The 25,671-nt window shown below is 45.3% G+C and overlaps 3 protein-coding genes across 4 annotated transcripts; 1 reads left to right on the top strand and 2 right to left on the bottom strand.

Moving 5' to 3' along the window:
• The first annotated feature begins 5,676 nt into the window (after positions 1 to 5,676).
• On the top strand, positions 5,677 to 12,335 carry LOC142996336 (sodium-dependent neutral amino acid transporter SLC6A17-like). Its single transcript, XM_076147304.1, has 11 exons — positions 5,677 to 5,959; positions 7,568 to 7,725; positions 8,755 to 8,881; positions 9,951 to 10,132; positions 10,208 to 10,318; positions 10,439 to 10,680; positions 10,771 to 10,963; positions 11,080 to 11,272; positions 11,381 to 11,540; positions 11,693 to 11,855; positions 11,937 to 12,335. The coding sequence occupies exons 1-11, from the start codon at positions 5,677 to 5,679 to the stop codon at positions 12,333 to 12,335; spliced, it is 2,211 nt and encodes a 736-aa protein (XP_076003419.1).
• Positions 12,336 to 14,634: 2,299 nt separating this feature from the next.
• Positions 14,635 to 17,693, bottom strand: LOC142996300 (uncharacterized). 2 transcript variants are annotated; one of them, XM_076147257.1, is made up of 6 exons: positions 17,180 to 17,693; positions 16,668 to 16,754; positions 16,333 to 16,560; positions 15,858 to 16,089; positions 15,700 to 15,771; positions 14,635 to 15,569 (listed from the first exon to the last, which is right to left on the bottom strand). In XM_076147257.1, the coding sequence occupies exons 1-6, from the start codon at positions 17,411 to 17,413 to the stop codon at positions 15,022 to 15,024; spliced, it is 1,401 nt and encodes a 466-aa protein (XP_076003372.1). In that variant the 5' UTR covers positions 17,414 to 17,693; the 3' UTR covers positions 14,635 to 15,021. The 2 variants fall into 2 exon arrangements, with proteins under 2 accessions (XP_076003372.1, XP_076003373.1); XM_076147258.1 differs by having other exon boundaries at positions 15,858 to 16,086.
• An 86-nt stretch (positions 17,694 to 17,779) lies between these two features.
• strip1 (striatin interacting protein 1) lies at positions 17,780 to 24,627 on the bottom strand. Its single transcript, XM_076147256.1, has 20 exons — positions 24,468 to 24,627; positions 23,403 to 23,472; positions 23,244 to 23,318; positions 23,013 to 23,147; positions 22,784 to 22,904; positions 22,463 to 22,638; positions 22,245 to 22,372; positions 21,950 to 22,132; positions 21,648 to 21,868; positions 21,456 to 21,521; positions 21,301 to 21,364; positions 21,151 to 21,222; positions 20,920 to 20,994; positions 20,687 to 20,784; positions 20,312 to 20,438; positions 20,117 to 20,217; positions 19,937 to 20,003; positions 19,739 to 19,843; positions 19,410 to 19,614; positions 17,780 to 19,296 (listed from the first exon to the last, which is right to left on the bottom strand). Exons 1-20 carry the CDS (start codon positions 24,573 to 24,575, stop codon positions 19,049 to 19,051), a joined length of 2,445 nt encoding a protein of 814 aa, XP_076003371.1. The 5' UTR covers positions 24,576 to 24,627; the 3' UTR covers positions 17,780 to 19,048.
• Between the last annotated feature and the right edge of the window lie 1,044 nt (positions 24,628 to 25,671).

Genomic DNA, 25,671 nt, shown 5'->3' with positions numbered 1-25,671 from the left:
GCAGTTGGCCCAGAGTGACCCACTTTACACCTGCGCATCTCCAGTTACTGATGCACTCTACAAAAATAGAAGGTCTAAATTTGCTACTGCACTGGATGAAAATAAAGTGGATTTCTGAGCTTATTGTGTTTTGGTTTAATGTAAGCCCTGAATAACAGTGTTTGCTTTGTTTTTTAATAAAGTGATAATTTTTCTTTGATTCAGTTCAACAATCGGTTCGACAGTGTTTCATTGTGAAGCCAAAATAGCATAATGAGAGAGCAAGCTTTCCTCATCAATTATCAATGAGCTCTCATCTTCCATTGAGCACAGGCAGACAGCACTATGGTGCGGAAAAATGGAGCCATCAGTCTAACCATTTCTGTAACTGAGTCTGATCTTTTTAGTTCTAAGGAATATTCACTTAGATTTGCTTTTAGGAGTAATTTCATTGTACCACTGATGAAATTGTGTTTCTGCAAGTGATCGTCATTATGGACCAGATCTGTGATACCATGTGAGAACTTCAACATGGTGCCCAGTTCAGGCTGCAAATCTTTTTTTAGAAGCTGAGAGTGACCCAGACGGCATAACACGAGTGGAGAAACAGGAGGGAGGGAGAAAAGGATGGGGGGAGGCTGGGAGAGAGGAATATAAATGAGAGTGAAGGAAAAGTACTGGACAGATATGGTGGTGCAGATGCAGAATATGTGAGGGCACGTGAGTGGAAGTGGGGCTGAGGGGGGAGCGCCAAAGAAAGCCTGCTTTCAGTGAAATGTGCACACAGGCGTCGGGAAAATGGGGGGGAAAGAAAGAGGCAAGTGAAGGTGAACAGCAGAGAGGAAGGTGCTTTGAAATGGTGCTGACGTCAGCCAGGAGAAACAACAGAGGATAGAAGTTAAGAAGCCAGGGGAGAGATTCTTATGAGAAGAATGTGACAACTCATGGTGTGAGAACATAAAGCAGCAGATGGTTAAAGGAATGGAAAAAGGAATGATGAAGACAGAAATCCAGAGGGGGAGAAGTGCAGACACTTTCAGGCTGGACAGACAAAGACAAACGTCTCGGAATACTTGTAATTGTGTAATGGTCAATCTAATGTTGAATAAACCAGAATCAAAGTCAGTTCTCCAGTGATTCTCATGGCCTTTAAATCAGCAAATTGTCACTGTAGGATCGAAGTTGATTGAAAATGTGTACATGAGAGGACACAGCCTCAGCTACCCCGAGCCCAATGGGACTATTCGGTCATTTGCTAAGCAGAGAGGGCAGCAGCAGCACTGTGCAGACACCCCCACAGGCCTGGAGAGCTGCTGATGTAAGCAGAATAAAACCTCCACAAAAAAGCTCAGAATGGTTCACTAAGTGACACTCAGATGTCCACTTAGCAGCTCCAAGGTCTTGAGGAACGTGTTTCTTTACGGTCAGGGACACAGCCCGCATGCATAGGTTACACATTTGAAATAGTGGAAGCCTCATTGAGATGCAATGTGAGCACGTCAAACACGAGTTCTCTTGTCAAAAATGTCTCCTGGGGCAACAAAAGGTCGTAAAGGTTGTGTGGGGTACAAAAATGCTACAGATGATCATCTTCAACTTGGGAAAGGAAATCTAACAGACCCAAACATGAAAGTGTTCCTTCCATTTGTGACTTTTTGGGTTTAATTTAGTTCTTCTCCACTAGGATAAGGCGATTTGTCTGGGGAAAATGCAGAAGAGGGAGTGCAGAGATGAGACAAAGTCTGTCATATGATCCTGCAGGTTGCTGTGGCAACTGTTCCCAGTAGTCGGCTCTGACAAGGTACGTAAACAACGTCACTGCGAGGTCCGGCTATAGAAATAGAAGAAGCAGAACAGCAAAACAGGCCCGGAGCTCGCCTTGATCACAGAACAAACTCATACACACACATCCTAACATTAACCCACAGCATTAAAAACAGGAAACAGATGGACGTACTGTCAAGGTCATGTCAGGTTTAATATTAAAGGATTTTGCACTCACAGAGAATTTAAAAGAAGTTAATTCTGCATATTTATACCCCCATCACTTACAGACCAAATGACACAGTGATGACGGTTGCATCTGTTTTGAATGCAGGTGAGGGAGAATATTGAGAAACAAGCAAAGGGAGGAGGTCTGACTAAGATGAAGAAGGAGGGAGACAAGTGGGGGACAAAATAAATCCATAGGGTCAGGATGAAAAATGGCCATTGAATAATATGTTGTTGCTGTATCAGGCGGTGTTAAAGAATACTGTGCTGGACGGGCTGTGAGTTATGGTCCCACGGGTGGCTGCTGCTGCTGCTGCAGTGTGTCAGTGCCTCAATAGAAGAAGACCACCAATATAGATCAGGTAGGGCCACAGAAATAGAATGTTATGATGAGGATGATGATGAAGATGATGACGATGATGACAATGATGATGCTGCTGACAATGATGAGGATGATGAGGATGATGAGGATGAGGATGATGATGAGGATGGTGATGACGATGACGATGGTGATGAGGATGAGGATGAGGATGATGAGGCTGATGACAATGGTGACGATGATGATGATGCTGATGATAATAACAATAATGTTATCAAAATCATCATCATCATCCTCATCCTCATCCTCATCCTCATCCTGATCTTCTTCTTCATCATCATCATCATCATTATTGCTCTTGTTGTTGTTATATATTATTTTTCATCATCATTCTCATCATCATAATGCAGTGGAAAAACCGTGATTATTACATTAACTTATAACACTTTCACTCTTTTTTACGCTTTTCTGGCGCTTGTGGGAGGCAGTGGCTCAGTGGGTAGTGCTTCCGCTTGGGAACCGGGGGGTCGCCGGTTCGAGCCCCTGCCGACGTGCCCCTGAGCAAGGCACCGAACCCTCAATTGCTCCCCCCTCTGCGAAGGGTGGTAATGTAATGTAAGTCGCTTTGGATAAAAGCGTCTGCCAAATGATCGTAATGTAATGTAATGCTTGTGAAAGGTTTTTTGTTTTTTCACATCAATTGAGACTTTTGGCCCCAGTCTAAATGAATCGTGACGACATCTGCGTCAGAAAATAAACACCCACTTCCTCAGACAGGAGTGGATAACCTTGGTCACTCCTGTCACTATCTCACTGTGCGTGATGAAGATCGTGCCGTAGAAAGTGAGTGTCAGGTGATAATTTGTGTGTGTTAATGATGAGCATCACTCTGTGCGTCACACGGTGCGCCCTGGACTCTCCACCCTGCATGCCAATTGTATCCAGAGCTGCATGTGACCCAGCAGCAGCAGCAGCAGCATCAGCATCAGCAGCCTCCCGTCTGTCCTCCAGTGTCCCGTGCCCATCGCCGGAACGAGCGGATATCTGTGCGTCTCTACACGTATGACGGCTGCGTAAAAGCGTGGATACCGCTGATAACCGCCGCACACTCAAGGTGAGAAACACGCCGTCCTGCTTTGCGATCAGCCGTGAATGAGATCGGGACTGTTTCTTCCTGCAGAAGTTCAGAAGAAGTGTTTGAAATGGAATTTAAGTCCTCGTTTGGCATCATTGTTAAGTTTTCTGTTGTTTGCTGTGATTGTAAACATTGCACCCCGCTGATCCGATCTGGACTCGAGATTAACGTGTTTGACCTTGGGTGCGTAAAAGTCACGTCAAGGTAAACACAAAAGGCGTTTAGATCGATATCAGAGCCGAACGTGTGGCCCAGCGTGCGGACACATGTGCGGCTGTGATGACGCCACTCCACGGCATCTGCTGCTTTGTCCCTGGGAGAACTATGGGATGGAAATAGACTTGAATGACCCCAAAAACGCAAACTTCCTCCAGTTCAAACATTTTAAGACTCTGGTCAAATGGGTTATTGATTAACTGTGACGCCATGTTCAGACAATAACAATTGATTGTAGGATAAGTGTGTGTATTTAGATGAGATTGGTAGCTGAGGCTGATTCCTGCAGACTCTGGTGTTTTACTCTGAATGCTGAATCTCTCTATACTTTCTGTGCTCTATACTCAAACATATGTACTTCATGACTGGGAGACGCTGGAATGCTCAAAAGTTATTTCTTAAATGGGATTGCTATGGAAATGTTCAGTTAAATATTACAATATGGTTTGTTTACCTGAAGTGATAACAGCCCTATAGGTCATTAATATCAAAATATAGGATGTGAACCACAATAAAGACCCTCGGAATGAATTCAAGTCATTCAGCTATTAACATAATATGTGTTGATGAGACATTTGGGCAGTTTGTAATAGGCTAACTGAAGGCATCTTAAGACATTTCTTTGACTAACTGAATCAAATGTAATAATGGTGAAAGAATCTAATGGAAAACATTAACAATGTTGGAGGTCTTCTTCCAAGGACAAATCTGTGTTCTGATCGACCTGTGATAGGACAACAACAAGTCAGCGGCCCCCTGCTGTTTGTCTTTGTTTTCCAGCCTGCTGAAGGCTTTTTCCTGCCATAAAAAAAACAGCCTTGGCTAAGTATAAAATTGCTCCACGTGCTCAGACTCATGGCATCGGCTGTGGCGATGTGAACACTGATTTCCTTTCAGCAGGATTATTGGTGTTTGTGTGTGCGTGCGTGTGTGTGTGTGTGTGTGTGTGTGTGTGTTGGGGGCGGGGGCAGGTGGGGGGGAGCTGTGCTGCTGCTGCTGATTGATATTATGTGTCCAGTATGGGATTGAATGACAAGACAGAAAGCAGTGCTAAAGGCTTTGCTGTTAATGCACGGGGGGGATTATGAAGAAGCTTCTCATATGACTTGTGAATGGCTGTGGATTATTATTACATCATAGGATGATGTTGACATGCACAGAGGAGGAAATCTGCCATGAAATATTTAAAAAAAATCATCAGCAAGCAAAGCAATGCAAAGACCGAGCGAGGTGAGAGCGGCTCTTTTGTGTGTGTTTTGGGCCATCGGTGACTGTGGTGACGATGAAGGCTTGTGTGTGTGCATCACTGCTGTTGCGTCACAGTGAAGATGCGGCAGCAGCTACAAGCCTCTCGAGATGTAACCCCACTCTGACTGCCCCTCTCTGTCTTCTGTGACCTCCACTCGGTCCCAGAGCTCCACTGTTTACTTCAGCTTTAAGCCCCTGAGTGTGAGAGCGTCTCCTTTGTTTTTATTCTCTTATCTTTGGGATCGTCATGCATTCAGAGCCTGATGGATTTTTCATTCATTAAGTAATGAGGCTACACCAGAACACGTGGACAGCTTGTTCACCGCACTATTGCTCACTTCTTCCATTACATTTGGGGTTAAACCAACCACTTCCTGAAAAAAGGGGTGAGAATGTCGTCCCGTGGCCTCAGAGGATTAGAGGATTTGCAGGGGGAAAAAAAAGCTTCACAAAAGTTAATCTTTGCCGAAGAGGGAAATAATTACATAGAACAATTTGCAGGATTTGGAATTTTTCATAGGCCTAAACATTATGTGAGAGACAAGGAGATGTGGAGTTTTTGTTTTCAATGTCTGCTGAGGTTTTGTGAAATGATGAATGATCTCCTGTCTTTATCTTGGCATCCTTCATTTCTCTAGAGTGATGTCGCCATGTGAATGGAAGAATAAATGTGTCACAGGGAATTCAACCGTTCAGGGTGTCTGTTAGCTTCATCTGTCCAAATTGTCTCCACTTTTACGCCTTCCTTGTCCTAACAGCCTCTCTGTCTCCACCTCCAGCATCCCTGATGCGGAAGAACAGCAAGGTGACGCAGCGTGAGCCGCCTCATGAACATGTCACAGAGTCTGTGGCTGACCTGCTCGCACACCAAGAGCCGCTGGACTACAAGAACAGCTCTCTGAATGTCGGAGAAGCCGCCGGGAAGAAAGTCCCGCAGATCGAGATCCCAGAAAACGACGGACGTCCCGCATGGAACAGCAAACTGCAGTACATCCTGGCCCAGGTGGGCTTCTCTGTAGGCCTGGGGAACGTGTGGCGCTTCCCTTACCTGTGCCAAAAGAATGGAGGAGGTGAGTAAGGAGCATTGCTTCCTATTGGCTGAGATGTATCGCTGCAAGAAGCACTGCCAACCAGGTTGCCAATAACATGTACATATAAGGAGATGGTTGATGCATTTTTAGCCATAGAAGCATCAAACCTGAGGGGATCAAAGGGGAGGGGGATAAATTCCTCTATAGTCAGTAGTAATAGGACCCAAATGTGTTCCAAAGCAAAGCCTTTTTCACGTCTGGGAGGAGGTGAAAGTGTGAGTGGGCCAAATCAGGTGAGCAGAGCAGATGCCAAACTAGTTCAAAGCACCAGCGAGCACGTAATCACTGCCTGCTGACCCTGTGTTCCAATCCTGCAACACACTTGGACCCACTTGGAGAGCTCTTGTACAAAATAGACACTCTCTGTATTTATAATACTTGGCAAATGCGCAGTATTTTGGTACTGTAAAATATCCGTACACTAACAGTCTGTGTAGTCGGGCTGGGCTGCAGAAAAGAGCCAACTCTAAATATAGACGGTATTGATCAGTACAGCTGGTAGGGTTCTGGTAAATGGAGAGGAGCTCATTAAAACACTAATGCATCTGTATAGTGATGCCGGCGTGTTTTTCATATGGAATACACACAGTCAGACATATACACTGCAGAACAATACTGTCACAGACCAGAACTGCTTCCACCGCATTGCATTTGTCTGTAACGTTGCTGTGTTTGCTGCTATCAGCCGGCCTTGCTGAACTTCACAGTCAGTGTCTGATTTAATGCAAGCATGCAGGATTTATTGCGTAGAAGCAGCATTTACCAGCAGTAAATTCTCTCCTAAGCAGTCAGGTTATGTGACCCGGTGCGACTCGATTTTTCATTCTGTAATTGGCTGTCTGGAAGCCAATTACAGCCTGAGTAAATGAGTGTGTGTGTGTGTGTGTGCGCGTGTGTGTGTGTGCTTAGGGTTAGGCTGCTTTCCTTTATCTCTCTACCACTTGAGGCCTTCCATTGCCCAACGCCCTCTATCATCCCCCTACCTCATAACGTCTCAATGCTTGGGAGCGTTTTGTGTACAACATGTTATATGGTTCAGATCAGCTGGGATGAAGTGGATTTGTTTGAAATCGCTCACACTGAGGATCCTGGCAAAAGCCCAAAAGGCTGCAGTCTGTATCCCAGCTGTCTCCATTTCCTCTCTTCCCCTCTGCCTCTACAATTTCCTTGCTGCTATGAGATGCGTGAGCTTTGCTGTGTAATTCCTACTTTAGATGTATTAACTGTACTGCTACATATGATGACCCCACCGCAGTTTCATCCTGATTACGCCTCTCTGGATTAAGGACCAAAGGGACAAATTCAGACTTCCATGGAAGAGAATTGAATAGAGCTGGAAACCTTACAAATATAAGTAGCCGGTGTGTGGAACTATATCTCTGTGCATCGCTTTCACCAGTGTATCCATATTTGAAGTAACACAAAACTGAAACTGACTCACGTAGGATTGACCCAATAAACTTCCTGTCCTGCACTGAAATGAGATCTGATCTAATGTCATCACATCACCCAACTTTTCCTTTGACATACTGCTACTAATACTACTAATCACCATTTTTCATGAACTCAAGCTGCTCTCTTTTCCAGGAGCCTATCTGGTTCCTTACTTCATCCTCCTGCTCGTCATCGGCATCCCGCTCTTCTTCCTGGAGTTGGCGGTGGGTCAGAAGATTCGGCGTGGCAGCATTGGCGTGTGGAACTACGTCTGCCCTCGCCTGGGTGGGATAGGAGTGTCGAGTCTGATGGTGAGGAAAACCATCAGTAAACCACAATCATCGCCTGTATTGCTGTGGGCATGATACGCACCCTTGATAACTTTCTTTGGTAGAAATTAAGCTGCATCATAATGCCACAGGAGAGAAGTGTGGGCTCCTCTGACAGGCATCAGGGAGAGTTTTAATGGGGCAGCTGTCAGAGCCTGCAGTTAAACAGCTGCACGTGTGCTGAATATGCACAAGTTAAAAGATACAGAAAACAAGGTGCTGCTCTGTCTGTGTGATTTATGAAGCTACTGTCTCTCCTGCACGGGCACACGCTTCCATTTTCTCCTAAATCTACACACAATTCTACTTTGGTCTGAGAGATAACAGTAATGTAATATGTTCTGGCTGTGCTGTGCCGCCCAACATGTGTAAATTAATATGTAAAAGCCAAACAATCATTGAAGAGATGTAGCAATAAACTGGATTAAGTTACAGGATGCTTCTAGAGTCACCACAACCTTTATCTGCTGTTGTATGACAGTGAACGTTTGCCTTCCTTTAGAGTGCAGATGCAGCTATAAATATCTCCCACAGAAAAGAGGGTGTTTCAATAATTCATGGTTTCCTCGACTTTATTTAGCTCCTGTATGTCCTGGGCTGACATGATCGTTTCCATGACTGACGGCACAAAGCTGTCGTCCTCATTTGCTTCCTTCACTCACACCTGAAATTTGACATTTCAGTTAATGCAACCTGTCATCGTGCAGAGTGGAAAGATTAGAATGTCCTTAATGTGCCTACCTATCTACCTTCCTACCTACCTTCCTACCTACCTACCTACCTTTGTACCTACCTACCTACCTACCGTCCTACCTACCTACCTACCTACCTACCTACCTACCTACCTACCTACCTTCCTACCTACCTACCTACCTTTGTACCTACCTACCTACCTACCGTCCTACCTACCTACCTACCTACCTACCTACCTACCTACCTACCTACCTACCTACCTACCTACCGTCCTACCTGCCTGCCTACCTACCTATTTAACTGCCTTCTCTCTATCAGGTGTGTGGTTTTGTGGGTCTCTACTATAACGTGATTATCGGCTGGAGCATCTTCTACTTCTTCCAGTCCTTCCAGTATCCTCTACCGTGGAGCGAATGCCCGATTAGAAGGAATGGAACTCTTGCCAGTGAGTAACGCCAAATGCTGAAATGAGTCAACAACAAACACAAACAAACACATGATTTTCATTTCTCCATCGTAAAAACAGATTGTTTTCCTTCCATCACAGCCTGTTAAATCAATTATGAGAGGGAGGTTTTCATTCTCTATTGTGTGTGTCTGTATGGGTTTGTGTGTGTGTGCATGTGTGTGTGTGTGTGTGTGTGCATTATAGTATGAAACAATATCCTTTTATGGACTTACTAGTCGATCCTTAGAGTGGATAGATGGAACTCTATCTGTAACAGTAATAACACAATGAGCCACTAGGAGCCACGGAATAAGATAAAGATAGTGGATGGGATAATTGTGGCCCTCAGCCTCAAGCCACATCAACCAAACCACGTTAACATCCTCTCAAGGTTCAGACATGCCAACATGGACATAATCCAGATTAGATACTGTGAAGTGTATTAGATTATAGGTGATAATAACTAAGACCCCTGGCAGCTAAGACACACTCAGCTGTGCATGACTCAGCAGCAGAGACAGACACTGAGGCTGAAACGCAGAAGCAGAAAGGAAACTGGAAATCTAGAGAGAACAATGGATTACTATGTTAAAGTTTAAATTTAAATGTACACTTTATTAATCCCTGCTGGGCAATTTGTCCTCTGCATTTAACCCATCCAAGTCCAGATCTACAGCCTAGAAACATTACGATCATAACACTCCTAACATAACATAACCTACAGTAGCCTCATTCTTTATAACTTAATCGCCTCACCAAGCTGAAGCCATAAAAAGAGAATATACAGTGTGTGCATGGAAGAAAATGTCAGGTGCTGTGAATGAGTGTTGACGCTCTGCATACTAAACACACAGACGACCTTGTTTGGCCAAGAGACGTAAAACAGCAGAGAATTGAGGTATTGACCCTGAGCAAACACTGTCAAACCCTGATTACATTCGTCCTTGTGCCTTTCTCCTCTCATCCTTCCTCTCTCCTTCCTGTCCAACATGGATAATCTGCTCTCACTCCCTCACCTAGTGTCTGTTCTTCTCTTTCACTGCCTACCATCTCCCCTCCCTCGCAGTCGTGGAGCCGGAGTGCGAGAAAAGCTCGGCCACAACGTATTTCTGGTACCGTCAGACCCTGAACATCACCAGTACCATTGCAGAGAGCGGAGGGCTGAACGTCAAAATGACCCTGTCTCTGCTGGTGGCCTGGATCATCGTCTGCCTCGCTGTCATTAAAGGAATCGCCTCCTCTGGGAAGGTAGTTTAACAAGAGACAAATATTGAGGAGGTCGCTGCCTGTCCTTTCCTAAATCTTCCCTCCCTCATTGTACAGGTGATGTACTTCAGCTCCCTCTTCCCCTATGTGGTGCTGTTCTGTTTCCTGATCAGGGGTTTGATGTTGAAGGGATCGGTGGACGGCATCTACCACATGTTCACCCCTAAGGTGAGACCAAAGGACACGACTTTGTCTTTCTCTCTCAGTGTCCTTGCTCATAAACACTCAAGAATCAAATCACAGACGCTGTTGTTGATGTTTGAGTTCAACCTCTTGTGTGTGTGGCAGCTGGAGAAGATGCTGGAGCCGCAGGTGTGGAGGGAAGCAGCCACCCAGGTTTTCTTCGCCCTGGGTTTGGGCTTCGGAGGGGTCATAGCCTTCTCCAGCTATAACAAGATAGACAACAACTGTCATTTCGATGCAGTGCTGGTGTCTTTCATCAACTTCTTTACCTCCATTCTGGCCACGCTGGTGGTGTTTGCTGTGCTGGGCTTCAAAGCCAACATCATGAATGAGAAGTGTGTCGCAGAGTAAGTTTGAGACGTGAAATCAAGATGCTGTAATAATGAAGAACAATATACATACCACTATCTTCACATTCCCCATTCCATCCTCTGTAGGAATGCTGAGAAGATCCTGGGATACCTCAACTCCAACGTCCTCAGTCATGATCTAATCCCTCCGCGCATGAACTTCTCCCACATTTCCACGGAAGACTACACTGACCTGTACGACGTCATAAAGAGGGTGAAAGAGGACGAGTTCTCCCAGCTGGGTCTGGACTCCTGCCTGCTGGAGGACGAACTCAACAAGGCGAGTCCATCAGGAGAGCGGGGAGGAAGGGGGCTCACAGATCAGGGAAACCTTCTAGAATTCAGCTCAAGTCAATGATTCCGCTTCATCTCCTCCTCCTGTCTGTGTCTCTTCAGGCTGTCCAGGGAACAGGTTTGGCCTTCATTGCCTTCACAGAAGCCATGACTCATTTCCCAGGATCCCCCTTGTGGTCCGTCATGTTCTTCTTTATGCTGATCAACCTCGGTTTGGGCAGCATGATCGGCACCATGACCGGCATCACCACGCCCATCCTGGATACCTACAAGATCCAGAAGGAGATTCTGACAGGTAACCCCTCCCCCCCAGCTGCAACAGCGAGATATCTATCGTTTGTTTTTCCAATCGATCATTTCTCACCCTCCTCTCCTTTTCTGCTGCGCCTCTGTTTTCACTCAGTGGGCTGCTGTATCGTCGCCTTTTTCTGCGGATTGCTGTTCGTTCAGCGTTCTGGAAATTACTTTGTCACGATGTTTGATGATTACTCTGCCGGGCTGCCTCTCACTGCTGTGGTCATCCTGGAAAACCTATCTGTTGCTTGGGTTTATGGCACCAAGAGGTACGAGTCAGTAGATGGAGGAGGGAAGGAAGGAAGGAAGGAAGGAAGGAAGGAAATATACTTTTTTTTCCACCTCTGGCTGCTCAAATGTGTGTATTTGGTCATAACTGAAACATTTTTGCTGTGTGTGTGTGTGTGTGTGTGTGTGTCAGGTTCATGCAGGACCTGGAGGACATGTTGGGTTTCAGACCTTGCATCATCTACTTCTACCTGTGGAAGTACGTCTCCCCTCTGTGTCTCATCGTGCTCATCTCTGCCAGCGTCATAGAAATGGCCTTCAACCCCCCAGGTTACAATGCCTGGATCGAAGAGCTGGTCAGTTTGTGTGTGTGTGTGTGTGTGTGTGTGTGTGGGTGTGTGTTTTACTCCTCACTAACTCCCTCCCTGTGTCTCTAGGCTCAGGAGCGTTTCGAGAGTTACCCGCCCTGGGCTCTGGCCATGTGCTTCTCTCTCATCGTCGTGGCGATGCTTCCCCTCCCTCTGGTCTTCATTGCTCGCCACTTCAACCTGCTGTCGGACGGCTCCAACAAGCTGTCCGTCTCCTACCGCAAGACCATGATGAAGGAAATGTCTAACTTGGAGGAGCAGGATGAGGCCCGGTCCATCCTCAGGGCCAAACCCGGGGAAGTGCCGCCGCCTGTCCCGAGCCGCAGAGCCTTCCTGAGTCCTGCAGGACACAAACCGCTGGATTCAAACTCTCTCTCCCCAAGCAGCTGCTATGGATCGGGCTACCAGAATGCCGCCATCAGCCCCACCACGCCCACATCACCTCTCACGCCGGACTCTGACTCATGACTGGGATCCGAGCCCGTCCAAACCCCCATCTGACCCCCCAGTCCATCAGCACCGCTCACCCGTCCGTCACAGCGTCTCCTCTGGGGTCCACTGCAGTGCAGAGAGCCCTCACCTCCATCCACTTCACACCCAATACAAGCATCACCGAAACAGGGGGCAGACAAAGTCCACTTCCATTTGTGATATTGAAGAAGTTGATGTGCTTCAGGTGAGGTCCTGTGATCTGATGTTCTCTGCCTCACTGCCGCAGGTCCAGCAGTAAGCACATAAAGGAATGTAGACGAGCCCGTGTGGTCCTGCTTGGCCACGATGGAGCCATAACAAGATGAATGTGTGTTTAATATTTTAAGATTTAAAGCCATTCAGTGTTTGCTTTGCTGTGTGTGTGTGTCAAAGCCATACACGTGGAGTTATGTGTTTTATTAAGTGTGTACACTGATATGAGCACAATCCAGACGCTCTGAGCTCAAGGATACGTGTCAGTCATTGTGAAGATTTGTTTTGTAAGTAGACCTCACAGGGCACACACACACACACACACACACACACACACACAGATCGTTTTTAAAAACTAACCTCTTGCTGTATCTTGTGCCTAGCCAGTATTGTTATGTTCTTTCTGTAAAAACTGATGTAGTGTATGATTATATTGTTGACGTTTGTGTATGTGGAGCAGCCATAGTCTCTCTCTCTCTCACACACACACACACACACACACACACACACACACACACACACACAAACACACCAAAATCACAAAGCTACAAAAGCACAAATAGGTTAAATACACAAACTTATAAAAGTCAACAAAGTGTTAGCTCCTTTTATGGACTTAATCAAATTAAGCACATCAAGCATGATCAGTGTCCAATCATGTAAAACGTTCCAGGCACATTATGAATAAGAAATCACAACGATTTACATGGCAGCACAGATCTAAATGCACAAACTACACACTATGTTCAGTGTGAACACAAAAGTCAAGATTTAGAAATGTGCCACATTAGCACAATAAAGTTTTTGAAAGAAACAGGAAAAATCAGCAACTGACAAAAACATTTGACACAAGGCATAGATATTAAATATGAATGTCTTGATTGATCTCCACTCTCTACTGTCACAAACACTGAACACGCACACACACGTGCACACACACACACGTGCACAAACTGTTTCTTACTCTTTAACTTGAACTGTTTAAACTGTTGCAGTATGAACGAGTCAATTAAACAATAACATGTTTGGGTTATTGATAAATATGATACTTACCTCAGACTGAGCACATTTGACTCCCTTTTATTTTGAAGGGTGCACCTTTATTCCTCAAATCACAATATAAGTGTGAGGATGAATTAGACTATATTGACATTCCTGAATATTTGCAGTAGAAGTTGTAAATTCTGTGATGAATAATGGAGATCTATCTTTTGAAAGTGACCAGTATATATTTTTTCATCTTGTGTGATGTATATTTAGATTGTATCCTTTATGAAGACCTCTCTATTTTGTAGATTGTGTGTGTGTGTGTGTCTCATCCTTGTTGTGATGTGTGTTCTCCTTTACTGGTCGAGTTCATTGTGTTCTGTTTGTTTTCAGGTCTGTAAATATCCATGCGTCATCAGATTATTGTGCGGATAAAGATACTCATGTGTTGTGTATGTGTATGTGTGTGTCTTAGCAGTAAATGTGACATACAGTTCAGATGAATGTGATTAATGCACTTTTTTTTACTTGGACCACTGAAATGGATTTGTGGTCCTCGTAGTGGTGAAGTCAAGGATCGTCCTCGCTCAGGCAAAGTCTGTTAAAGCAATATTAAAGTTATACTAAACTGCAGAGATAACTGTGGCTGAACGTAAACGAACCCTTATAACCAAAGGGATGCTGTGACCTTTCCTTATGGAGGTGTGTATGTGAGCGTGTGTGTGTGTGTAGATTCCTTCTTATTATGGATGCAGGACTCTCACACATTTAGAAGCGTCCTTTTATAGCATCTCTGTCCAGTTATTATTATTATGACTTTATGATATTCTGAAGTATTGTAGTGTATCATACTAAGAATCAGTGTAAAGATATCCTGTATATATATAAACCTGGGTATAACTAAAGTGTTAATAAAGAGTGGACGAGCTGTTGTGTCTTCATTCCAAACCTCTTTAAAACGTGTATGATAGAAGATGATTGCTCACACTTACTCACACACACTTACTCACACACACACACACACACACACACACACACACACACACACACAGAATAAAGTGTGTACATTCCCTTCTGTTTTATTTAGTTTATTGTTTGTAAAGTACAGTTTTATTTTGTACATTTCGGTTATAAAACATTTAAAATAAAAAACATTTGTTGATTAAAAAAAAGTTAAAATGATTGTAGGTGTAATTTTGGTTTCTGCTGGTTTCTTCTTCTTCAAAAAGCTTCACAGTCTTTAAATCGTACAGAAATGCAGTAAATTACCTTCAATTTATAATATAATATATCATATAATACTCACCTATGTGTATTGTAACGTCTGCTCAACCTTCATTTCCATCCAAGTGTCAAAGTTGAGGTTGAAGCTGAAGCTGAAGCTGGTGTTGCAGTTTGAATCTGGGGCTCCTTGATTGCGCAACCCCACTTAACATACAATATACAAAAGTTTCCAGGAGTTCTCACAGAATGCTGAGGTGAGTCAGAGTCTGGCTGGGCTCAGATCACACAGCCTGATGCTGCACTTCTCTCCCAGCCAGAATCCTGGATACAGCGGCTCAGCGAATTCAGCCCGGATCTTATACAGGAACTTCATATCATTCGACACCTCGTAGAACGCCAGAGTTCCCTCTTTGAATTTCAGATAAACCCCGATCCTGCAGCAGCTGGGGGTTGCTGCGAGTTGGACGCTGTCTCCTCTGTGGCTCACCGAATAGTTTTTGGCCCGATCGAGACTCCAGGAGTTCTGGTTCCCCCCGAAGGCTGACAGGCTGGTCCGTGACCTCCTGTCCATTCCTTTATAAGCCAGGGCGATCTCAGCTTTGCCTCCCTTCACCTCCAGCTCATAGTAGCAGCAATCAGCCCGCAGTCCCTCACTGCACAGCACTTGCCGGCGGTGGATGAATCTCTGGGGGTGACGCAAGCTCGGGTTCCTCCATGTTTCAGTGCATAGCTTCACCTCTTTGTCTCCGTTTGAGACGAGCAGATCTGCGTGAGCTGTGGTGGGATCCAGGCTGAGCTCACAAGCATCTGAGAGAGGAGACGGAAGAACACACATCACATTAGGAATAGGAGGTTAGTTTGGTATAAATGGGAACTTTAGGAATACAAAAGCCAAAACAAACATCTCAGGAAACTCTTTGTCTTTGTGTAAACTCACACTGTAGAAATTCTGCTCTGGTTGTCGGCTCGGCTGGAGGTCCGGTTAGTTTGCTGTTAACTGCACACAAACCTGTCAGGAAATATTCAGGTGTTTCACAGATGAATACAATATAAGCACTCCACTGGTCACCTCACAGTCTAATCTAACACACTCACCAGGCTGTGACACACTGGCTGTATATACAGATGTTTGCAGCTTATCCTCCTCTGCTCTCTCTGCCCGCATATGGGTGATTTGGGTGAATTTGTCATCACTGAAAGCTTCCAGTTGCTTTCCAAACAGTTCCACATCCCTCTTTATCGACTGAAAGGGATGGCGGGAATCCTCCAAAAACGTCTCCAAGTGGAAAGTGTCTTCTTCAGAGAGACTTGGCACAGAGGAAAACTTCTGAGGGGAGAGGGAGAGAGGGAGAGAGGGAGAGAGAGAGAGAGCGAGAGACAGAGGTGATGGAGAGAGAGAGAGAGAGAGAAAAAAAGGGAGAAAGAAAGAGAGAGAAAAAAAGAAAGAGAGAAAGAGAGAGATTATATACAAACAAATTTGGCTCAAAATTCTAATGGAACTCTTGGCGTGTTTTCAATTCTTATTTTTCTGTTTTCTCTTGATATTTGGAAGTATGTCCGTGTGTGGTACCTGTTGGACGCTGCTCTCACTTTCATCCATACAATCCAGCTGAGCGTCTCTGTTCTTCACGTCGTCCATCTTCAGCTTCAGAGTCTGTATGGATCTTTGAAGCTGAGCATTTCTCTCTTGCTCCTGAGCCTCTATCATCTCCCTCACTGAGCCATAATGCTTCTGAAGACGGTCAATGAGGCCGGCGATGATGCTCTCACAGTAGTCATCCGCCTCTCTTGCCATTTCCTGTTTCACAAAGAAGCACGCCGGCTCCGTGAGGGCATAGAACTCAATGGAGGGTTGAGAGTGTGTGAAGATAAAGTGTAAAGAGTGAGCTCCACATTTGTCCTCACCTGAATGTGTGCCAGGCTCTGTTTCATCGTCTTCATCTCCATTTCCTGCTTCTCGAGAATTTGTTGGAGTTTAATCTTTGTGTTCCTCTGTGGACATACACAGGATTTTAGTTAAGGTAAGTTTGATCTAGTCTTCTTATCTGATCTAAAATGTGTTCAATTTTTGAAACCGCCTGATGAGTGATTAGTGTTTTCTCACAAATCTTCTCAGTTAGTCATGTCAGTTGTTGACATCTGACATGACTAACAACTGAGGTAGTGCTCCCCCTTGTGGTGGGATCTTAGTTTTAGTTTTTCCTCAATGGGAGAGGCCAGACACACTTTCCACCATGTAAGCAATGTATCGAGATTGCTATCAGGAAGTAAAGAGAATTTCACCAAATTCAAAGATTTTTTTTTTTTTTTAAAGTTGCATAGAATCGCTTTAAGAAATTGCAGTTTATACTGCAATGGTAAGAAGTAAATGAGACTGAACTTGCTGTGTAGTTATAGGTGTGTGTTGTTGTTGTTACCTGTCTCCCCTCGTACGCCCCCTCGGATCTGCGCCCACCGGCCGCACCGTAACCTCGTCCGCCATCCCTGGAGACTGACTTCGAGGAGCTGCTGCTGATGCCGGGTCTCCCACACGGAATCCCCGCCGATGTCCCAGGAGACCCCGCTGATGTCCCGGGTGCCGCCCAGCTCCGGGGTCTCTTCAGGGACGCTGGGGAGAAGGCGCGCTGCTCCCCGGCACCGACCCGCTTCATCTCCGCGTCTCTCTCCGGCTCAGCCCGGGGTCGCGCGGCGTAGACGGAGCCGCACTGTGGGCAGCTGTAGAGAAACCCGCGCCTCTCCTCTTCGTCCCAACAGGCCCGGATGCACGACCTGCAGAAGCGGTGACCACAGGGCGTAGAGACGAGCCGCAGCGGAGCTTCTCAGCACACTCGCCCGCAGTGGACGTTGACGCTCGCCGACATTTGCATCATTTTTTTCACCGAGAATGGCGCCAAGCAAATGTTAGTGAGTTTCGTTTGTTCTGGGTGGAAATGGGCGTGACTGAATATTCAACAAAGGGAAACAAAGTGAAACCACAAGAGAAGAATGCAGAGGGAAACACAACACACACACGCAGCTATGACAGTATCGTTTTATTACAGTATTTCAATTGATGTAAAACAGTGACAAAAGCCAAGATAAATACGTTTTACAATTTATATTTTCCCATTTTCATCACCTTAAAAGTAAAGCAAAACAACCAAAGTTAAAACATAGAAAAGAAACAGAGGGAGAGAAAACTATAACTTTAAACTTTGAGGCCTTTCCAAGTCCAGAAATCTGTGTGTTGATTAATGAAGCTGCACAGATCTTTAATTTTAAGGGTCAATACTTAAGTAGGGAGCGTCTAGTTTGTTTTTCACATTCACACACCCAAATTATATGTAACCAAGACAACCAGATAGGGCAAGATTAAGTTTGACTGTCTTAACAATACATTTATATCACTCAGAATTTAAGGCTATAATTCCGCGACCATATGATTGAGCGAATGTCTCGACTGTTCCAGATGTCCCGGGGTGGGAGCAGTTGAATAAATAACAGAATAATGCAAATAAAAAGTCAATTCTAACTGCTGTGGAACACGGAAAGGGATTTCAAAGTAATACATATCTTTGAATTTTACACACAGAGATTTGAAGACCGCTCATTCCATTCATCTCTGAATTAAGATGTAACCTAAGGAATGTTTTCATAATGTTATGACTTCATTCAAGAGACAACCAGCGACAGGAAATACTGCTTGATGCTTTATGGGAGTGTGTTTCAGTAACCGGGATGCAAACACTCACACACACCTTCCTCTGAGTCTTACAAGTTAATATTCAAAAAAACCTTATTCTAAAGAGCTGAATGAAGAGAGTGAACACATTATACTGTAGTGCTTGAAGAATCCAAAGTTACTGACCAGCAGGTACGAAGCACACGGAGCAAATTCCTGTATAGGTATGTACAGTCGAGGGGTTTGGGTCCATGGAAGGTGCGGGGTTGGTTTCTATATGTGGGGTTAGTGCGGGGGAGGACATGATGACAGAGAATGCTGATAAAAAGGGACGTGGAATTACAATAATGCTGAATATCCTAGCGGCGATAGTTCGTCACGTGATGCGTTTGGTCGAAACCAAACTGTGAATCGGCGCTGATCCGTCTGTGATGCAGAGGCTGTGGGTGAAGTCGACACCAGTGTGACTTCAGAGGGTTAAATCCATTATCTCTCAGCCTGTACAGAACATGTAACACACTGCTTTGATCAGCGCTTCATCATGTGTGTTTGTGGTTTGTTTGATCTCCTGCTTGAGTCATTGTTTAAAAAGAAGGAGCGGGGAAAAAAAAGAAAGAAAGCGTTCTCACTGCAGCAGCTCTTCCCAGGAAATAGGCTTGGAGAACACCTCGCGTTCCAACCAGAGGTCATAGTTCATTTGAAAGTCCTCCGGCAGGTCCACCCGTTGCCCCAGGACGCTTTGCAGACAGTTGTCCACAGGCAGGAAGTCGGGGTTGGTGTGGTTCTTGTCGTAGCGGCGACTGTTGAAGCGTTCGATGTTGGCGCGCAGGGCACACTCTTCCGCCTGGAAGTCCCACGGGCGAGCGTCCAGATCTGCAGCCGGCAAAAAAAGCAATTCGTGTTCAGTCCAATCTGGGACACAAACAACAAACTGGCTATGCACAATAACACTCATCTCACACAAACAACTCCATAAGTGGACTCACCGTTCCCGTACGCCCAGTCGTCGTTGAGGCGATGACGGACTTTCTGATAGATGGCAGACATGGTCTTCATGTTGCTTTTCCTCCACTGACGCCCCAGATATTTGGTTTGCACTTTGAGCAGTTTGAGGACGTAGAGCTGCATCATGGCCTGCTTGACCTTCAGCGCCCTCTTCAGGATGGGAGCAGACTTGAAGACCACCAGCATCTGGGAGAGAAAAAGAGGGATTTTTGAGAACCAAAAGTCTTTCCACAGCGATACCTGTGTATGTTCTTAACCAACCCTAACTCTACTACATGTATCTGTCATGGTGTCTGTTAGGTGTCCTCACCATGGTTCTGGAGTGTTTCCACTTGGTCAGTTTGTTCAGGATCCTCAGCAGGTTAATACAGGAAAACAGATTCCTCCAACAAAATTGATTGTTGTCTCCCGCTTCCTGTAACAGAATATCAGATAAAACTATTCAGCATCGAGCGTGTGGAGCAACTTCTGACACCCGGACGGTTACAGCTACAAAACGGAGACGTACCAAACTCTCTGCAGTTAACTCTGGGAGCTCATGGACCACACAGTAAGGGAAGTCGAGTACTGAAATACTGTGGAGGGGGCAGAGAGAGAGAGAGAGAGAGACGGCAGTGAAGCAACAGGAATCACAGGCAGTTCAGTGTCATTTGATCATGATTTAAGAACACAGGGTGGTGAAGCGTACCTGTTCTTTGCTGTGATGTAAGACATGATGTTCTGGTTGAAGAACTTCAGAATGAGGGGAATGCAGTTGGCAAACACCAGGTGCTGAGCCATATACTCAAACTACCACAGAGAAGGAGAGTATGTCCAAAAGTTAATGTTCTGTTTCTGCTTAATCTCACACCGTTCATTCCGACACTGAAATGTGAGTGCAAACCTGGTAGATGTGGTTGAGTTTGAAGTGTTTGAGCAGCAGCAGCAGGATGGCAGAGATGGCCTTCACGATGATCTCTTTGTGTCGATTCACATCAACACCGAGCTTCATGCTCTGCAGCACCGTGGTCCTGCACAGACGCAAAGACACGCTCAGTCACATCAGAGATCCAAACCTTCAACACCTCACTGCTCTCTTTACATCTTTGTTTACACCTACACTGTAACACATGACCTTGTAGGATTCATTCGGTGCCACGCTCCTGTTTCACGAGGAGGAAAGCAACACTGAAATAGTCTGGGATGTCATGAATACTCCCAAAAGTCAATCGCAACTGAGCTGTTAGGAGGAAAAGGGGAGGGCGGCCCCGTCACTTACGGCATCTCCTCAGGGAGCACGTCGGCCAGGATGTTGATGGAGTCCGTCTTGGCTTTGGAGGTCGGCGCCGCTGCCAGCAGGATCTTCAGCAGGGCGATCTGACATTCAGGGAGACGCAATACCAATTATTTACAAAGAAGAGGAAGTCTTGACACGATGCTTTCATTAGATTCACTTTAAGGTTTCATTGGACACAGTGGATGATTATCAAACATATAGAGTAAATCACTCACCATATACTGAGGCAAACTGGGCAGAATCCCCTGATAAAGCAGCTCTGTGGAGGATGTGTCCACCTCCTCCTCACCCTGACACGGGAAAGAGAACAGCAGAAGAAGACAGATGATGCGTTAAGACAGAAACACCTCAGCCTCTGCTCGATGAATTCAGTGCATCTTATTACTGCATGGTGTCTGGATGATGTCATACAGGAAGACTTGATGTTCAGATTTGTTGACACTTACCCCAGATAAAGGAGTCTTCTGAAACTCCTCCTCTTTCAAAATCTGGATCTCAGCGATGGAGACGTATTTGTGCTGAAATGAGAACCAATAGGTTTATAAGCTCTTCCAAAGTCACCCCCAAAAGCTCTAACATATTCTGCAATGCAATACCTGCTTTAACGTCCTGATGCTCTCGTGGATCGGCCTCGGCAAGCCAACGACTGTATCTGTATCACTGAGACATGGACAAAGACAAACATCAGGATTGCCCACATCTCTCAGTCAGAGGTGTGTTTGCACTGTGTGTGTCAAAGATGGAAACTCACCTTCCAAGCGTGTAACCGATGAATTTACTTCGACTCGACTCCAGAAAGTTTTCAATGTCCTTTTCCCTGTTGGAGCAAGGGCGAAATCATCACACACACACACAAACCTGACCATCCTATAGTCTCCAAAACGCACAACAGATGTGTGGACGTTTCAGCTTTTCACCCAGTGTGTCTCTGAAAAGCATGTACCTGACTTTAGGAGCCCACGGCAGCCCCTTAGGGAAGGACACTCTCTCTGACGGAGGATGAGGGATGGGCGGAGGCATGACCTCGTCCCTCTCCAGCGGGAAAGTCTCCGGCTCCATGGAGTTGTCGTTGTCGTCGTTGTCGTCTTCATCCTCGCGAGAATCATCGGCCTTGTAGGGGTCCTTTTCGTTGAAGGCGTCCAGGTTGTCCTGTTTGATTAGGCCCTGTGTGAGGAAAGAAGTGTGAATGAATGGAGCTGAACAAAACATGCATCACATCTGCCTGTAATCAGCTGTAATGCCTACCTTGTGTTCTCGACGCGCCCGTTTCTGCTGCTGCTCGATGAGGTCGGACGCCGAGGCGGGCGGCGACGCGGCCCTCATGCTCCGAATGACGCGAATGCTGTCCTCCGGGAGCGGGGGCAGACGCAGCTCCTCGCGTTTGTGCACCTTTATGCTCAGGAGCTGCTCAAAACCTCCAAGCGTGAACTGAAACAGAAGGGGGATTCTTTTATTTCAACCCCTCATTCTGCTTTTGTTTGTAATATCATCTGACAAGAATTCAGCGAGAGCGCTAAGCGGAATTGCAGTGGAATCTTACCAGTATACTCTTCCACAACAGTAATAGGACCTTCTTCATTGGGAAGTGAGGGGCGTGGCCACTGCAGAACTTGGTCACCATACCAAACAGCATGACAGAGATGGGCTCGTTGTTGAAGAGCGGCGCTCCTGGATGAGAGAGTTGGGAAGGGAAGAGTTAAGACGGTGCATCCCGATGACATCATTGATACCTTCTTGAGGCTGGATTATTAGGCGTACCCAGCTCTGCTTTGAAGGTCTCCCTGATGGCCTTCCACTCAGGCTTGTCTGCCGGGTCGTCCTGCTGAATGGTCTCCACCATGAGGTACATGATGTTAAGCAGCACCCTCAGGTCTGTGCTGTCAGCCAGGGAGATGGCTGGTTTCCGTACAGCACTACTACACGCAGCACTGTTACTGAAAGAGATCAAAGCAAATGAGTGATAAGTGATGATTCTTCTTCTTCTATTGTCACTGCATGCTTTCTAAACTAATCTTGCAGGATTGAGTTTGAAGATTTGGGTCAGCTAAGGCAAGGTGAGCTAACCAGCAGGGGACATACTCAATCTCCATGTTGAGCAGTTCCACTAGAGCAGAGAAGGTCCCCACGTCCAGCAGCAGGAAGATGTTGTATCTCATCCAGTACTGCACCTCCACCTCTGAGCTGCACTCAGCAAAGGTTCCTAGACAGAAACAGAACACACTTGTTTAAATCAATGCCCCCATGCAGAGAACTGGATTGTCTTAGACGTCACTTCATCTTCAAACAGTATGAAGTGATGGTGGCTCACCTTGGGCCATGTAGAGAATGGCTCGGGCGACCTTTAACCTCTTCTCCCGGGCGATCACTTCCAGATTGTCCAACAGACGCATTGCGTGAGCTCTGTGCTGAGCTGCATCCAGCTCTGTCCACCTCTTCTCAGACACTGACACACAGAGGCAGACAGGTTGAGCTACAATATACATACATGACTCATTTGTTATGATTTTATCAAGTATGTGTATCATTTATTTATACCAACCATGAGGTGTGAATTCATCCTCAAAGCACTTCCTGTTAAGAGTAAACTCTGGTCCTTCAGTGTAACTGTAGAGCTCTGGAACAAACAGAAGAATCCATATTAAAGGCAAATATGCAAAAGGTTGCATGTTCTGAAAGGCAGAAACAAAATGTCACACACCTGACAGCTCTGACGCCCACTTGTCTGTATCCGAGTATTCAAACTCCAGGTCTGGAGACTCACACAGCCCCTGTGCACAACACATTTAACACACATTTAAGCCTTCATTACCAAAGAAATGACTCCCTCAGCGTACCTTTATACACAACTGTACTTTGATTGATATATTCAGTGTATAGTTTTAATTTTTTGACATTTCCACAGCATTTTTATTGCACATTTTGCTCACTATTACTTATACATGCACTTTATTGTATGGGTGAATTGCTCTGTGTGGCTGTAAGCTGTAATAATATTGACAATGGTAGCAGTGAGACTAGTAGTATTATAGGGTGGATCTAGTTGTCGATTGAGCAACACACTATTTCAACACTTACAGCAGGTTTAACATTGGTGAGATGACTATATGGCAGTGGATGACTTGTGTGTTTGAAGCCCTCAGGTAATGATCACAGCAAGAAAATGAATCACCAGCCAAAGTACACACTGCAACTTTACACAAGCCCTACGATTCAGTTAAACTTAGTGCATTTACATTGAAAATCCAGACTTATTTCACACACAGTTACTACATTACATTCAGTTATAAATAGTACCATTATTTGCCCCCTTATTTGGATTTCGAGGGGCACCACAGAATCCATTGCACACCTTCCCCTGCACTGGTTGGCTTTCAGTCACTCAGATCGCTTTGATTTGTGGAACTATGACATCCCCACGGCCGATATGTACACTGAGTACGTCAATACAGGCCTGATCGAACAGACTTGTCAACAGGTCCTCACACTCTCGACACTGGCCCGATGCTAGTTTACCATTAGCCAGCCTCAAACCGCTAAACTGTGAGTGCCCTTGCGTCAACATCACTTAACACGTCACGACAAACGTAAGAAAGTTACTAGAGAAGTCAAGAAACCCCGTAGCTCGAGTAGTTTTACTGTGTTGTGTCAGATTTTCGCAGGGTGCTAGCTAGCTCGGTGCTAAAGCGGGCCTGCTCTCTGCGCTCCGAGCAGTTTGACACTTTATTATTGTGAGTAAATATAAAGTCTCATCTCTGACTCTTACCTCTGAGTCTTTCCTTTGGTTGCGGATAAATTCTCCCCTGCTTTTGTTCGGCAGCATTGCTCTCTGTTTATTGTTGACAGGCAGCCCGCTACCGTTCCCACCGTCCATATTTTCTTTACAGGCGCATGTGAACTCTCGCGAGAAGGAATCGTGTTCGAGAGTAGCGTGAGTGCGTGACCTGCAGCCGCGCACAAACAAGAAAGAAGTTTAACCCAACAACTGCCAATAAAGGTGTATTTTAAAACATGTAGTGGCATCCAAACATCCAAGACTCAAGCGAAAAGATAGCATAAGTATTCAAATAATAAATGCTCAAATATTTAAAAAGAATATTATAATTATTTATGTTTATTTGTGATCATTCCAAAATCCATTATTTGTATTATTTGCTTAACCTTTCAGCAGAAACATTGCTACAATATACAGTAACAACTCTATTTTCTTCCAGTCTAACTGAGAATGACCTTCTTTTGTACATTGAGTAGAAGAGTCTAATGTGTTTGGGTTCTTTGTTTTGTTATTTTCTTATTATGTTAACATATTTTAGGATAATAAAGATGAAATGATCCTGCAGGCCCTGGAGCTAAACAAGAAACAGCAGGAGGAGAATAAGAAAGCAGGGCTGGACACGGTTTCTAGTCTGACAGCTTTACAAGCCTGAGGTCTTCAAAGGTCTTCGGTGCTGGATGGACCTGCGGGCATGAAATCAATGTCTTCTGTTTACATGCATTGGTTTTCTCTTCATACTCCAGTTCTCCCACAGTCAAAATGATCTAATACTCACAGCTAGTCAGTATTATACCAGACTGTGTAGGCGAGACAGCATGGGAGGCAGCTGTCCTGGGTTTGCAGTTTGTTTCCTGTGTTTGTCTGGTATTCATATGTGTTTTAAACAGGACTTTCTTTTCTCCAATAGGATCCAACGGTTTTACATTTCAGAATATGATATGGTTTCAGGGCAGATCATCACCCTGGCAACGTTGGAGGTAAAGTTATTGTTCCATTTGAACACACACACACACACAAACGCACGCACGCGCGCACACACACACACACACACACACACACACACACACACACACACACACACACACACACACACACACACAGAGCAGACAGGGGGATGTCTTATTCAAAGTATAAGTTGAGAATGTGGCTTACCTGTTTCTTTATGGGCCTCATGTTATTATTTCTCAATATTCAA

This window comes from Genypterus blacodes, unplaced genomic scaffold, assembly GCF_046128005.1.
Source record: "Genypterus blacodes isolate CSIRO-AG114 ecotype Tasmania unplaced genomic scaffold, CSIRO-AGI_Gbla_v1 ptg000037l_1, whole genome shotgun sequence".
NCBI classification, from domain to species: Eukaryota; Metazoa; Chordata; class Actinopteri; order Ophidiiformes; family Ophidiidae; genus Genypterus; species Genypterus blacodes.
The sequence above is the reverse complement of the archived record's forward strand: the minus strand, read 5'-3'. Positions and strand labels throughout refer to the sequence as shown.

Coding starts and splice junctions, on each gene's coding strand:
- LOC142996336 (XM_076147304.1), top strand. CDS start 5,677: ATGCGGAAGAACAGCAAGGTGACGCAGCGTGAGCCGCCTCATGAACAT. Junction 8,882..9,950: donor AAGGAATGGAACTCTTGCCA/GTGAGTAACGCC, acceptor CCTCCCTCGCAG/TCGTGGAGCCGGAGTGCGAG. Junction 11,856..11,936: donor ATGCCTGGATCGAAGAGCTG/GTCAGTTTGTGT, acceptor CTGTGTCTCTAG/GCTCAGGAGCGTTTCGAGAG.
- LOC142996300 (XM_076147257.1), bottom strand. CDS start 17,413: ATGAAGCGGGTCGGTGCCGGGGAGCAGCGCGCCTTCTCCCCAGCGTCC. Junction 16,561..16,667: donor AGAGCCTGGCACACATTCAG/GTGAGGACAAAT, acceptor TTTGTGAAACAG/GAAATGGCAAGAGAGGCGGA. Junction 15,570..15,699: donor CAGAGCAGAATTTCTACAGT/GTGAGTTTACAC, acceptor CTCCTCTCTCAG/ATGCTTGTGAGCTCAGCCTG.
- strip1 (XM_076147256.1), bottom strand. CDS start 24,575: ATGGACGGTGGGAACGGTAGCGGGCTGCCTGTCAACAATAAACAGAGA. Junction 22,639..22,783: donor CTGCTCAACATGGAGATTGA/GTATGTCCCCTG, acceptor GATCTCTTTCAG/TAACAGTGCTGCGTGTAGTA. Junction 20,439..20,686: donor GTGCTCCCTGAGGAGATGCC/GTAAGTGACGGG, acceptor GCGTCTGTGCAG/GACCACGGTGCTGCAGAGCA.